The sequence below is a fragment of the Strigops habroptila genome, chromosome 1 (genome assembly GCF_004027225.2).
Source record: "Strigops habroptila isolate Jane chromosome 1, bStrHab1.2.pri, whole genome shotgun sequence".
Lineage (NCBI taxonomy): Eukaryota > Metazoa > Chordata > Aves > Psittaciformes > Psittacidae > Strigops > Strigops habroptila.
Genome location: NC_044277.2, coordinates 8635499 through 8650266, shown reverse-complemented (window position 1 = coordinate 8650266; position 14768 = coordinate 8635499). Strand labels below are relative to the sequence as shown.

Below are 14768 nucleotides of genomic sequence, written 5' to 3'. Positions count from 1 at the left end.
TGGACATTCTTATGTAAGCTCCATGATTGGTTTTACTTCAGCTCCCCCTAGCAGATGTGTTCTTATTGTTCAGCTGTATTTAACTCCTGAGCATCTCAGAAAACTTAAGGCTTTTCAGATTATATTATTTGCATCTCCATTATACTCATCTTTTCTATTTCCATGTGTTAAATTGTTCAGCCGACTATGAAAAATCCATGTGCTTTACGTTTATTTAACCCTTTGGGTGTGCTGTCGTCACGTTCACTGCAACACATAAGGATTTATCTGAAAGTTTGCACCTTCAAAATGAATACTGTGTACATTGCTTAGGAGGAAAACAAAACCCCAACAAACACAAGCCAAAAAGTTAATTCCTCATTTGCTGTAATTTGCTGCCATCTTATTCGTTGCCCTATTGCTGTGTGTAGGGTTCTGCTGTAAACTGTGCCTCCAAAATGTTAGGATTAAATCTGTCTGCTTCTCCTGTACTTTTACCCCTGCCCCCACCCCTTTGCCCTTTAGGAGGATTATTCCAGAGGATGGTTTTACAGGCTGACCCTGTGAATTATAATGGGGAAGACCTGAATCATATAGAGGGACCAAAGGGCAAAAGGGATGGAAATTTCTTAAGCAGGTTGCACTAGAGAAGCCATTTTATCTACTTAAAACTAGCTCATAACTTAGGCTTCTGCCAGGTACAGAATATTTACTTGAAGCTGAGGGTTGCAAACATTATTTGTCAATGTTTTAATGAGCTTTTGGGGATTTTACCTTTTTAGGCTTAGTGAAATTAAACCAGAAATGTTAAACTACTTACTTACCATGAAACATTTCATAGAGGATATGAAGCTCAGCTCAGGATTTTTAGTACTACTTTCACCTTAACTGCCCCTTGCAAATGGGAGGTAATGCTAGTAATGAACTATGACGTGGAATGAATGGACTAGTAAATCCCTCATTCATCTATCAAGTATGATTTACCACTCATAAGCTTACCCCAAAATTAAAACACCTCAAAACTGTGATTGCTGTAGGAGTAAGAGAACTGCGCTAACCTTTTGCTCTTCAGATTGTCAGCCTGCACCTTATCTGTGCTGCAGTTTGCAGTGTTGATGTACCCTTAGACAGGGAGGAATTTCATTCTAGTGACATAAGTCCATACATGACCTTGATTTAAATGTAATCTCTGCTTTAAAATACCTATCTAAGCTTTCTTTAGAGCACTGTGGTGAAATTTGATGCTGCACCTTTCTCAGTAAGTCAACCCTCATTTTTTCAACCTCCTGTACAATAAAAAGAACATGAAATTACTGCTAGTGGCACTCCAGTACACAAGTGTGGCCTTTTTTCCCCCTGTGAATCAATTTTTTACTCAGATTAGCCAAATGTATGGCAATATTACTTTTTTCCACTTCATTTTAGACCGTTTAAATGTATCTCTTTTTTGAAAGAGATCTTTATGAACAGCAGTCATTGGAATTGGTGCACCAATTTGCTTTAGGTTCTCAGGTAATTTGACAAAAGAGCTGAGCTGTGACTACAGATGACTATTTTAAATGCAGATATCACAAGTAGTTGATTCTGTTGATAGGGTCTGGGGAGTAATTCAGCAGATCCTAAACCAGACATAGAATCATAGAATGGTTTGGGTTGGAAAGGACCTTAAGATCATCTAGTTCCAACCCCACTGCCATGGACAGGGATGCCTCATACTAGACCATGTCACCCAAGGCTCGACATCTGAAGTTGCTGTCCATCTGCATAGCTTGAGGTTCCACTGAGCTGTCTGGCTTGGGTGGGAGCTTGAACATTATCTGCACACATAGCCAGGTAATGTAGGCTATGAGACTGAAACTGACCCTGACCTGGAAAGTGAGATTTCCCTTTCAGCAGGGAAGGTCAGTCTGAGTATATAATGAATATAAACCCGCAGTGTCAACAAAGCTTGATTACCTTGAGAATTCATAATTAAAAGGCAAAAACCCCAAGTTTCAGTGATAGAATTTTGGAAGCTCTGTGTCTTAAATATCACTCTTAGATCCTTAATATCAAAAATTTAATATTGGATACTGTGCTGTAGTTGTAGTGCAGAAGTAGCAAGTGCTTTTCTAGCTGTTTGCACATCCCTTTTCTTCCCTGTTTTGTATGTAACCCTGTTAAAACTGTCTTGAAAGGTCTAGAATGGTATCGGATGCACACTGAATGCATGTGATTTGCCTCAGAAATAGCTGAAAAACAGGAAGCTACAGAGTTAAATATTTACAAATTGAAATTAAACAAAAATATTGTAGAGTTCAGTGAGCTCTGTTTTTCATTTAGCGAATTTGTCTGGGCAAAGGCGAGTTATGTGTTGTCCGTTCTGAAATAAAGATCTAAATAATGAGGGATGGATTTTTAATTAGAAATAACTTTAAATTGTAGCAAAGCTTGTGCTTATTTCACTTGATGGCTGTACCACCCTTTCTTCTACTTGTTTTCAGTAAGTAAAATTCTATTCTTACCGTTTATTATAATGGCTAATTTGCTATTACCACTTCAACAAATTAATATTTTGCCATTCATTTCATTGCACAGATTCTGCTGCCACCTGTTTTTAACAAAATAACAAAAATAGCTAACAGCAAGGCTGAGTGGCAAAGGCTTTTTTAGGACTTACATTATTTTTTCTTGTTTTATTGTTGTTGATCAGTTCTCAGTCAATTTCATTCAAATGGGTTTAGAATAAAAGTGGCAGGCCCTTTTGTGCATCAGGCTTAATTTGATAGCATTATCCTTTGCTTTCCATCCTGTGAATCTTGCACAAATCTTTAAAACTTGACTATGGTTAATCCACAGCTTTAATTACAACTTTTAAGGACATGATCACCGTGCTAGCTATTACTTCAGCTGTGCCTCACACCATTTTTCTGCAGCACTGGAATAGGTTGAAACTGTGCACGATTTCAACTGATGGGTAGTAAATTGTGTAGAGTTGGTAGATTTTTACCCATTTGTCTTCTGTTGGAGGTGGTGCCCACAGTGGTGTGTGTCATTATGTGTCATAATGCTGCCACATTGGTCAGTGTCAGCATTATTGTTATCCCTACAGATCATCTTCTGTTCAGTTGTTTGAGCTTTGAAGGCGTTTAAAGGCAATATGGGCAACCTTAAGGAGTTGGCCAAATTTCCCTATATTACTGCTTGTGAGAACCCAGTGGTCCACGCTATATAATTACTCTTGCCAACTAGGGAAACAGCCATACAAGGAGGTGCTGTGTTTCTCCTTTTCACTAATTCCCTTTTTCCCTTCCTTAGGATCCGGATTGCTGGAATCAGGGGCATTCAGGGAGTGGTTCGAAAAACAGTTAATGATGAACTTCGAGCAACTATATGGGAACCTCAGCACATGGACAAGATTGTACCTTCACTGCTGTTTAACATGCAGAAAATAGACGATATCGACAGGTATTTTTATTCCTGGTCACTCTCACGTGTTTTCAGCACTTTTTTATTGCTAGCATTGGGAAGTTTCCCAAAAAACAACCTCAGCTGTGCACAGAAGCTTAAATGTTTGTTTCAAGTTCAGCCCTAGCTACTTCAAAGCTTGCTTGGTAAGTAGGCTCAGCAGCCTTCTTATACCACCACGCTTTTCATGCTGTCACATGATTCTCAGCTTGCTAAATCTGTCAGGTTGCTCAGTTTTGGTTTGTTGGGTTTAGGTGGTGTGTTTTCCCATTCTTCAGCCTTATTTTTCTTCTCATATTTCTGTCAGTACCTGTCTCTTCTCTAAAGCAAATTTTCAGACTACATAACTAAAATCAATAGTTGTCTATCTGTCCATGCTTTATTTACTGCATAGAACTGAGGCCCCACACAGTATGTACAGAAATACCTGCTTGGATTTTACATCTGAACAGGGATCTGAATAAGAGACAAAGGTTCCTGGAAGTGCTGTTTGAATAAGGAGAGCATGGTTAGCCTTTGCTTGCTGTTACAGGGATTCTACATGCAGGTTGGCCATTTAGCAAATTAAGCTAATTACTGGTGGAAAAACTGACTGAAATGGGATTTGGATCAACCATGTAAAGCAGATCAGTTTATATGTACTGCAGAACCAATTTCCATCATTTGTTGAGCAATGCAGTAGTGGTGGTAGTAAAACAAATCTGTCAAAAAACAACTGTTAATCAAATATCTGAACTGGCTGCTTGAAACTTTCTCTATAATGCACTTTCAACAGAAAAAAAGACTAATGGTTTTCCAAGTGACAAGTAGGGGCCTCACACGATGTGCATATGACAGAAGCTGAAAACAGTATTTATAAATTGTTGATCTCCTGGCCTTAAATGATGTTACAGAGAGTTTCTCATCTTGAAAGTGATGTCATATCTGTGGAGCACAAACAGAGGCATCTGGAGGAGTAGGAGTCAGAAGCACGTTGTTTTGGCAGATGGAATTGAAGTACTATTTGAGAGAGAGCAGAAATTCCAGAAAATACCCCCATCTCAAGTCCGTAGAAAATAACCATTTTTTGGTAAAAGCTGAAGTATGTGTAGTTAAAAGCTTAGCTTAAAGATCAGCATAATTTTTACTTGTGGAACCTTACTTAGTAGCTTAATTCAAAATTCTTCTGAGAACCTCTCAGATGAGACACTTTTTGGAGTTAAGAACTGAATATTTAAACAACGTTTTAGAAAGACAGTTGTATTTGTGGATGTTGTTACTTGTCTGTGTATCTGAATGCACATTCTAGCTACATGACTATCAGAAAAAATGGCAAGTGTAACATATTCTAAAAATCAGATTGGGTTTTTTCTTAATTGTACTTCACTATGATTCTGTGTTACAAAACAATTGCTGTACTTATTTCAGTATCTAGTATATACTACTACCTTGAACTGGTAGAACTGTTCAAGGGAATAGTTCCTGCTCATTTCATTGCAAAATGCATTTCGTGTTCCACTCCTCTGGACTTGTGGTAGTACAGAAAGTCTGGATGCAGAGAAATAGTAGTAATTTATTTATTTATTTAAGTATTGCAGTTGGATTTGTCAGATCTTTGTTTTAAAAACCAGATCTTTGTTTTCTGATCTTTGTTTAAAAACCAAGTCAGTGAAACAAAATGAGTTGCTCATTTGAATTTAGAACCTTGAAAGGCTGTACAAAGCTTTTCCTTCAAACTAGGAAAGTTAAAAGCAGTTTTATATTCGTTGTCTTCCATCTGATAATGTTAAAGGAACTCTTAGTGAGAAATACTTAGAGGTAGATGCTGTAAAAGTTCAAAATAAAAAGGCGATTCCTGCAGACAAAAGGAGACAATTTTGAACATTCCAGTGCAGTCTGAAGACTCACGAAGACTGGATTGCAATTTCTGCCTTTAACCTCTTCTAAAATAAGACGCCAAGCAATGCTGAGAAGCCACCTTCTGTAGGTTTTCGTATACAAACACTTAACACATAACTTATTTTTACTGTGTTTTAACTAGAATTCTTCCAGACAGACTCACTGTATGTTCTGCAGCCTGCTTTCGTTTTTCCCTCCACCCACCCACCCACCTTTGTAATGCTGCTGCACTCTTGGGAATCTGAGTCAAAACAGCAATGGGAATGACAGTCCTGCGCTGTTGTTTGTACCTTCTCTGCACTGGGAAGGATGCCTGTCTGTTGGGATCAGTCTGGGCAGTACAGGGAGAAAAAAATAGGGAGATTGAGGGGCACAGAGTTGAATGAAGCTGCAGTTTTGTGGTGCTCGTGGTGGGTTATATACAAATTGTCATGCCTTTTAAAATTCTAATCATTGTGTATTTGTTGTAAAACTATTTCTCCTCACTTATCTAGCGGGGTGCCTGGGGCTTTTCTATTATTAAAATCTGACAAGCCAGCAATGTTACGATAATTTCTGAAACACTGATGTTACCAGAGGCAACAGGGCATGTATATTGCAACTTTCAGATTGCAGTAGTCTTGAAGCACTAGAAGATCTTCCGCTATCAGAAGATATTACAACTATGATGTTAACGTGTTCATTTGACTAGTAGCATTTCAGTATTTCACTCTTTGAAATGCTCTAAAGCTACATGTTTTGGATGCTGAGGAGTGTGCATTAACTAAAGCTGATGCACTTGGTGAACACTTCTAAACATATTTAACGCACAAGCTTGCGCTGCAGAACTGAAAGTATGTTTAGGGTTTTAGTGTACTGATCTCTGCAGAATAAAATAAATCTCTAAACACATCGATACGTAATGTTAATGTAAGTGAATGAATCCTCGCTTAAGTTTCTGTAATGTGTGTTGTGCAAAAAACCACTTGCCATCTGTAGCTACAGTTCTTCCTGATAAGTACTTTAAGTGCCTTAGGGGAAACTGTTTTCTTTCTTTCTTCTTCAGTCTTCCACCTCTCAACTGCTCAATTTAAATGAAATCTTATTAACAGTTTAATGGTATGGGGTGTGAAGTGTTTTAATTCAGAAATACATTTCAAATGCCTTTAATTTGCTCTAGTAATTCAGGTCTCTGTGTACTAAAAAAGAAGTGAATTTGGGCAAGGGAAAAACAAAACAACAAAATAAAAACCCAACAAAAACCCCACAACTCCCTTCCCCCTCAAAAAAAATAAGAGCCATAAAACATTCCCAGGGCCTGCATCAAAAATGAGAAGTGGGAAACTGGAAACTCTTCTGGAAGAGCTCTGCCTTTCGCTGTTTACAGTGTGGGTGCTGATCTTTGCTATTCCAAGGTGAGACTGTTGCCTTCAAAACTCACTGATAGAATTTGGGCCACAGCAGGTTTTAGTTTGTTCAAAATAGCTTGGCATTCCTGTAGTTTTGCTTCTCTTGTCTGGATTCGGTCTTTAATTCAGTAGTTTCACTCTCTTTTTGTACCACATTGATTTTAAATAGTCAGCCTGATTCCCAGTCACAGAGAGAAAAGAAATAATTGAAAATGGCAGTATTTGAAACTTACAAAAGTTTAATAGTTGCTATTTGATCATTACTATAAAACATTAAAGCCTTGCTTTGCACAGCACGTTTTATTAAACTCCTGACTTGAAATTTCCATATGAAATGAAGTTGATATTTAAATAATGATTTTAATTCCTTCTAACTTAAGAAAAAATATTTTACTTGAAGTCATTCATTGGGGTGTTTTGGCACCTGAAGAAATGGTAGCTGTGTAATAAATTCTTCCTTCCCTCATTGCTTTTTTTCCTCTCCCTTCCATCGTGTCATCTTTTTTTTTATTGTTTTTTATTCATAGAATCATGGAATGGTTTGGGTTGGAAGGAACCTTAAAGCTCATCCAGTTCCAACTTCCTTTCATGGGCAGGGACACGTTCCATTAAACCAGGTTGCTCCAAGCCCCGTCCAACCTGGCCTTGAACACTGCCAAGGATGGGGCAGCCACAGCTTCTCTGGGCACCCTGTGCCAGTGCACAGACAATCCTCTCCATAGTCATGTTGGGGACAGTTAGAAGGTGACTAACTTCTACAAATCTAGTTGGAGGTAACTGTGTGGGTGATAATGTTCTAATCAGTTCAATCAGACATTTTTCAACTCGTAAGCCATCTGTTCCTGCAGAAGTATTGGAGATTTATTTAACACTCACCCACACAGTGTGGATTCAGTAGTGGGCAGGTGAATGAGATCATTAGTCTGAACAAATGACTTAAGGTTCTGCCTAACTTTTTACATGGTTTCATAGCTTTCATCGTTAGCAATGGATTATAGTTTGTAAAATGCAGTGGGTAACAAGTTATATCAGTGTTAACAGCCATTGGTTTTGCCATATAAATGTTTACCAATACAGTGATCACTACTGAGTGGCCAGACGATGATTTATAGTCCTGCTATAAGAGAATAAAATATTTTACTCTGAATTCTGGTTTGATGCGTATTTGAGATAACAGTTTTTGCCTAGATCAAAAGTGTGACTCATGAATGTTGTAGAACCAAGGATGGGTACAGTAACAATGAGGAATATTAATCAGCAGTAAAATCAATGTATGTTTGTCTTACTTCAGCAGAGTAGGCCCTCCATCCTCACCTACAGGAGGAGAGAAAGAGGAAAATCCTGCTCTGCTGGCCGAGAACTGCTTCAGGGAGCTACTAGGACGAGCAACCTATGGAAATATGAATAATGCTGTCAGACCAGTTTTTGCGTAAGTTGAAAATTCATAGAAGGCCTTATCTTGAGACTTTCTTTTTATTTCATCCTCTAATTACGTTGCATTAAATTCCTTCCTCCTTTTCAACCTAAAGGATTCCATTCATGTTTATTCAAGAAATTGCCCCTCTCTTAATTTCAACTCTTACTTTCTTATCAACTTGAAGATAGTTATGGAGAAATGTGGTTTCCATTTTGCTGACTTTACAAGTGCAATATAATGATTTGGAGGGGTTGTTGCCTCAGCTGGCCTTTCTTTTGGCTGTGGAACTGTTAATTCAAGATATTAACATCCCATAGATGACTGTTGCAATCAGTGAAGAGACAAGGCAAGTAAAATACGCAGCACAAGCAAACACTGTACCTGGATTAATACATTAAGTTAAGATTTCTGCTTTCTTGTAGTTTTCTTCCAAGACCTGTTTTGATATTCTGTGAGGAATATCTATTAACAGCTTATTTAGTCATGAATGGCAGATGTACACACAGTAGGGACATTATGCACAAATGCACACAGTACAAATTAATGTGTTAACTATCAAGTCCAGTGTTTTTCAGTTCTCTGCCCCAGTTGCTTCCTTAAAAAATATGATGTGAAAAAAGCTACAAGCACTGAGATAACTTAAATCTGCTTCTTTCACCTCAGGCATGTACAAAGTAGGCATATTCTCAAGAGAAATCTGTATAGGAAGCTCTAAACTCAGTGATACAACTTTCAGACCCAGGCTTTTCCTGGTGAGGAGGAGAGCTGCTTCCTTCTTCTTGGAGATTTTCAAGATACGCACCTGTTACGGGCATATCTGCTCTTAGATAGCCTAGTTCTTCCCACAGAAACGTAAAGATTCCATTCATACACTGAAAGGCTTTCAAGCTTCCAAAAGCCCTTTTAGTGCTTAGTTACATACTAGTTACAGTTACTACTTGTAAGTAAGAACAGAAATGCAAAAAGAAGATAAGGATGAGTAGTGAGTGCAGAAAACTTCTGTAGCCCCTTGTTTTTCACCCAAAAGCGTTAAATGCAAAGAACTGTGCTATTATCTTACTTTCCATGTGTACCTATTATACCAGTCTGATAGGAGTTTAACTATTGTAAAGTTGAGTGCTTTATTAATGAATTTTCATCCTTTCCTACATGTAGAATTTGCATTCCTCCAAAATACCTGCCACTAGAGGGAACTGCGTGCTGTATTTGTGAGCTGAAATCAGGAGATGACAACCAGCTACTCAGAATGTATTATTTCTTTTATGAACATGGAGTCTTTGTGGTTACCAGTTTTGTGTTCCATTTTGAGGAAGAATTCCCAAATAAATTTATGTTTTTATAAATAACTGCTGTAAAGGTTTAGTATTTTTGAAGAATAAGAGATGCAGAAAATGCAATTCCCAAGGTGGTTTTCCTAACCAAAAAGAGTGTGCTCTATATAATCAGCTTCACATTGTGAATGAGCAGAGCTGGTAGAGTGGAAGTTTGAGATAGTGAGTCCGTTGAACTTTATCCAGTTGAAAAACCTGACTTAGTTTGTGCACATTTGCTTAGAAAAATGTTTCTCCTAACAGTTTTCAACAATTTCACTGTTTTTAAGAAAGCTCTGGAAACAAAGATAAGGCCACTTATTACAGCGCTAACACTGAAGATGCAGGTTCAGTTCCTGGCTTGAAGGCTTCCTTCATGTGGCCTTGGGATCCCTTCCAACCCAAATCATTCTATGATCAGTCCATGTGCCATCACTTCCTTGCAAAACTGGGAGAACAGTACTGCTGCAATGAGTTATTACCCTTTGACTGAGGGTAATAAAGACATTTGCAATCTGGAGTCGGTCTCCTGGTATGGGTTTGGATTGACTTTAATTCTCCTTGCCTTTGGCAGAAAATCTCCATGGTTAGAAGTGTCTACATGTGGAAAGTCGCAAATTCACATTTTTTAATGAAATCTGACAGATCAATCTGGCAATCTGCTTAATGAAAGTCAAAAATTTCGTATTAATATGAGATGAAAAAAATGTGTATTTTGTGTCAGCAGTCACAAGCTATTTAGCATGAATTTGCAATGATGAATAGATTAGGCAGATCCAGGGGGATACAGTGAATATAAACAACTTCCCAAGTATAACAATTTATACCCTATTCATCTTGCTGTATTTTACCATTCTTGTGAGTTCTCAAATCATCAGTGCAAGGGTTTTGAATATCAGAAGGCTGGTGTTTAGTATTCTTCCAGCAAACATAGTGCATGAGAAGATTATTTTACACATTTCCATGCATGCCTCAGTTCTACTTTCTAATCACCAGTATCAATTTATCACTTTGTACTGCAAAGATTGCTTGCATGTGTGAAAGTGAGTTGAATTCAGACTGTTCGTGGCTCTCACTCTATAAAGCAGTTATTTTGCACCATTGCTTCTGCTGTTCCTTTTAATTTCAGAAACACGATTGTGCACATTTGCTACATATGTGCAGCAGATCTTAATAGAAGGCAGAGTTTGGCATTTGTTAATTCGGCAATAAAATGTTTTGCAATCTCACGTAGATACTTCTTGTTAAAAGAAATGTAATTGGAAGAGAAAATTAGGCAAGATGTGACTTGATTTTTAACTAAACTAAATGCAGCATGCTCGAAATAGCATTAACTGTCTTTTACAAAAGCAAAACTACATTGCATACACTGCCTGCATTCTGATGAGTAAAATATAGCACCTACAGTAATCTAATACTCCTTTTCTTAGGAGGAAAATTCCAGTGTACAAAGCATGCTGCCCATTGAGCTACTACACAAAACATTAACCAGGGCTGTCATCTTCTCCCTTCTGTCTCCCCATCAGTTCATGTACCTGATGCAGCTAATACTTTGCCTTTCTGGAAAAGGAAAACTGTGTGTCTTGTTTCGAGAAGGAAAAAACCAGACTTGCCATAAGATATATAATTTGACCAATAATCTTGACCATAGCCTGCCTGAATGAATCTTTGGGGCAGATAAAGAGGTAACAGAGAACATGTGCTACCCTGAAAGATTAAAGGTTTAGCTGTAATCAGGGGAAGCTGGTGGAGAGCATGATTTTGTATTTGGTGAGACAAAAATAAAATAGGTTAGCTAAAATAAGCTATCATCCACAAGAAGTGATGGAGTGTACTGGAATGATATTAGGGAGAAAGAAGATATGAATAAATACATGATGAACCACTAAGCCTTGAAGGATTTAAAGAGGTAATTTTGTTTGTCTTTCTACCTAAGGCAGGATTAAATGTACCTGTGTGTTTGGCAGGTGCAAAAGAAATGCAGCTATCCCCAACGGGTAGTCCAGTTTAATGTTTAATAATGCAAATATGCTGTTACCTTGGCAGACAAACACCTTTAATATTCCTGAAATTCTTTAGTGTAGGGATTTCTATTTAAAGATACGTAGTGTGTCAAAATGGCTGTATTTTTTTTTAAGCTCTGCAATGGACTGCAGCATAATTTAGGGCACAGTGGAGGGTGGCTTTATGCCAGCTGGTTTAATCAACCTTGAAGGAGACCTGTGTACTCAAGTAGGTCACTAGGCTGGTAGCAGCTGGCCAGTGAGGTAATGGAGACCTCCAGATTCTAAACAAAATAAGTTAAAGCATCCAGTCTGTCCTCCTGCATTCAGAGTACTGGCTTCTTTCACCTGTATGCTTTCAAATCTGTTATTTGAAGCATCTTTATGTGTTTGCTCTGCTCTCTTGAGAAAGGGCAAACCAGTAGTGATTCTGCAGCTATTTAGAAAGACAAATTCAGTTTCTGTAAGCAAGTTTTTGGTTGGTTTTGTTTTGATTATTAGTTTTTATTTGTTTGTTGATGTGTTTGGTTTTCATTTGTTTGGGGGGTTTTAACCTAAATCATACCAATTAAAAAGGATCCAAAATTACTTTTTTCAGACTCCAAGATTTAAATGTGCATTGATTTTTATCATGCTTTTCTAGTTTCTCAGATCTCCTTTTTGGAAGATTTTATGTCTGCCCTACTCATAGCTTTCAACATAGTGCTAAAGCAGAATTTCCCTCTGCTTGAAACTCCGACAGTGTTTCATCGGTGGCTCCTATTCCATTTAAAGAGAAACTGATGCATTTGTCTTTCTGATTCTGTTTGGATAATTCTTGCAGAAAGTGTTGAAATGCTTCAGAGTGTTAAAGGAGTATATACACACAGAGTAGCTCATTTTTGGTTTCCTTATATATTATTCGTGAAACCACTGTGAAAATGAAAATAATTCTTAGCGTCTCTATTCTGGATGTAACTTTCAGCCATAATTATTTTGTAGCTCCTGATTCAAAACGAATTAGTTATTTAGAGTAGAAGTTTGTCAATGTATTATAACCATCTTCTTCAGTGTTTCTCATTCATGTGAATAAGCATATAATGTCACAGCCGTTTTTATGCATACATTTTGTATGGAAACAGTATATTCTTAACTGTCTATCTTTGGTATGACTGGGTTCCTTAAATTCCCAAAACTGGAAGATCAGGAATTTCTGTTACAGTGAAAGATTTTGTGACTACATCCTAAACCTTGAAAACAAATGCTTTTCTGAAGTTGTAGTTTTCTTAACTAGGTAAGTTATTGTTTAGAAGCTTTATGTAAGGAAATAATCTATTCAAGGTGAATTTGGGGAAAATTTCAAGATGCCATTTATTATATATGTGGAATGTCATTATTTCAAGTCCCTTAATTTTTGGTTACAGGCATTTAGACCATCATAGACTATGGGATCCCAACGAATTTGCAGTTTCCTGCTTCAAAATCATCATGTATTCTATACAGGTAGGATTTTCTCCAGGGTTTTTTTTTTTCCCCTCATGTACATGTTTTGAGCACATGAGATAGGTTTAAATGCTCACCTCACCACAATTAGTGATAGAAAATAGATTAAGTAAAGCAATCCAAAAGATGCCTTTCTATAACTCCTTAGCCTTATTCTTAACACGGTTCAAATAATAACCTAATAGTGGTTTGTGATAAGAATTTATCTGATTTACTTTCAGTTATTGTACACTTGTAGAAGAAGAAAAGATATTAAGGAATTCTCAATGAAATGTATTGAAGGTAATGAAGGAGGTCCTTCAGCCAGCTCAGAACAGGGAGATGGATAGTCATACTGACCTGACATTGTGCTTGATAAATAAATCTCTCTTAAGGTGGTCATTCCTCCATGCCAATACAGCTGTACTGCTACTACAACCCAAGAATCCAACTTCACATGGAACTGTGCTGTGCTCATTGATTTTTACTAGTGGGCAACCTCTATTGTCTGTTACAAACATGATCAAAGTCTGATTCTTGGCTTTCATCAAGCACAGACACCCAAAAGATAAAGTCATGAAACTGCAGGTTTGTGGAAAAAATCTGAGTTTCCTCAGTGTTTATATCAATGGCACTTTTTCATAAGAGCAGCTGAAGGCCTTGGACTGCAGTTAGCTGAATGAAATACTACTTCAGGCCTCCTCTGTTCTTGTTAGATGTTCCTACAGTATTAAAGCTTACATTTTAATACTGTAAGCTTTTGTACACTGGGCTGAATGGCTTCATCTGTCATGGTAGTTTTTTGAATCTATATTTAATCATGAATTGATTGAAACCCAGATAAATTTCTGAGTAAGAATGTTGCGGAATAGGAACGTTGGTTGTGACTGTAGCTGAATGGTATGTGAGTTTATTCTTATTAAAGTCACAGATGAAGGTTTTCTTTCTGTTTGTTTGGTTTTTAATAGGCACAATATTCCCATCATGTAATACAAGAAATTCTGGGACACCTTGATGTTCGCAAAAGGGACTCACCACGAGTTCGTGCTGGCATTATTCAGGTTCTTTTGGAAGCAGTTGCAATAGCAGCCAAAGGATCAATAGGTAAGTTGTCTTCAATTAAAGGCATCAGGTCCAAGGATGGATCTGAAGGGTGATGCTTATTTTTGCTTTGTTTTTCAGACTGAATGAAAGCATATATTTTGAGAAGGTTTTGTATTTATCAATTTTTATTCCTTTGTGCTGATAAAATGCTTGAAATCTTCCTTGGTTTACAATTACTTAAATGTATTTACTTGGTTGTTTCACTGTTTTATAATCCTTTGCATTGAAAAATGGGTAGATGCAAATTTACAGCCTTGTGAAAGGCAGGAACTCCTGTTTGCTAGGAAATCACAAAGTCAGAGAGCTGTGTGACTATGAAATGTCAGGAGCAGTGTCACTTTGTGATACAGCTGCTGAGAGATGAGTGGTAATAACAGAGTCAAGAGTAGAATGATCTTTGTGCAATTTTACCTTTGTAACTGTGAAGCAGCTGATAGGGTGAATTTTGTCATTTAAGGTAACATAGCTCCTTGAAGTGAGAGTAGTTATGACTGTGTGTACGCACATGTGCTCTGCTGTTGTTTTTCCTTGGTTTCCTGCTGAAACATTATTGCTTTGCTTCATTAGCCTGAGCCTGTTCTTTCTCCTAATACAAGATCCACTTGCATGCACAGACCTATCAAAGGTGTGATCAGAGGGCTGGAACATCTCTTCTGTGAACGCAGGCAGGCAGAGCTGGGCTTGTTCAGCCTGTAGAAGAGAAGGCTCTGGGGAGACCTTAGAGCAGCTTCCAGTGCCTAAAGGGGGCCTACAGGAAAGCTGGGGAGGGACTTTTTACGAG

General features: G+C 37.7%; 1 protein-coding gene across 9 annotated transcripts in view; it reads left to right on the top strand.

Annotated features, from left to right (window-relative positions):
* The window catches only part of EFR3A (EFR3 homolog A), a 77999-nt gene that overhangs the window by 36457 nt on the left and 26774 nt on the right, over window positions 1-14768 (top strand). For 8 of the 9 annotated variants that reach the window (XM_030479111.1, XM_030479121.1, XM_030479102.1 and 5 more), the window contains 4 exons: window positions 3277-3426; window positions 7984-8121; window positions 12826-12904; window positions 13852-13987. In XM_030479111.1, the coding sequence (XP_030334971.1) occupies window positions 3277-3426; window positions 7984-8121; window positions 12826-12904; window positions 13852-13987 (503 nt within the window). The remainder of the gene's footprint in view (window positions 1-3276; window positions 3427-7983; window positions 8122-12825; window positions 12905-13851; window positions 13988-14768) is intronic. The other variant, XM_030479082.1, reaches the window with a different exon arrangement.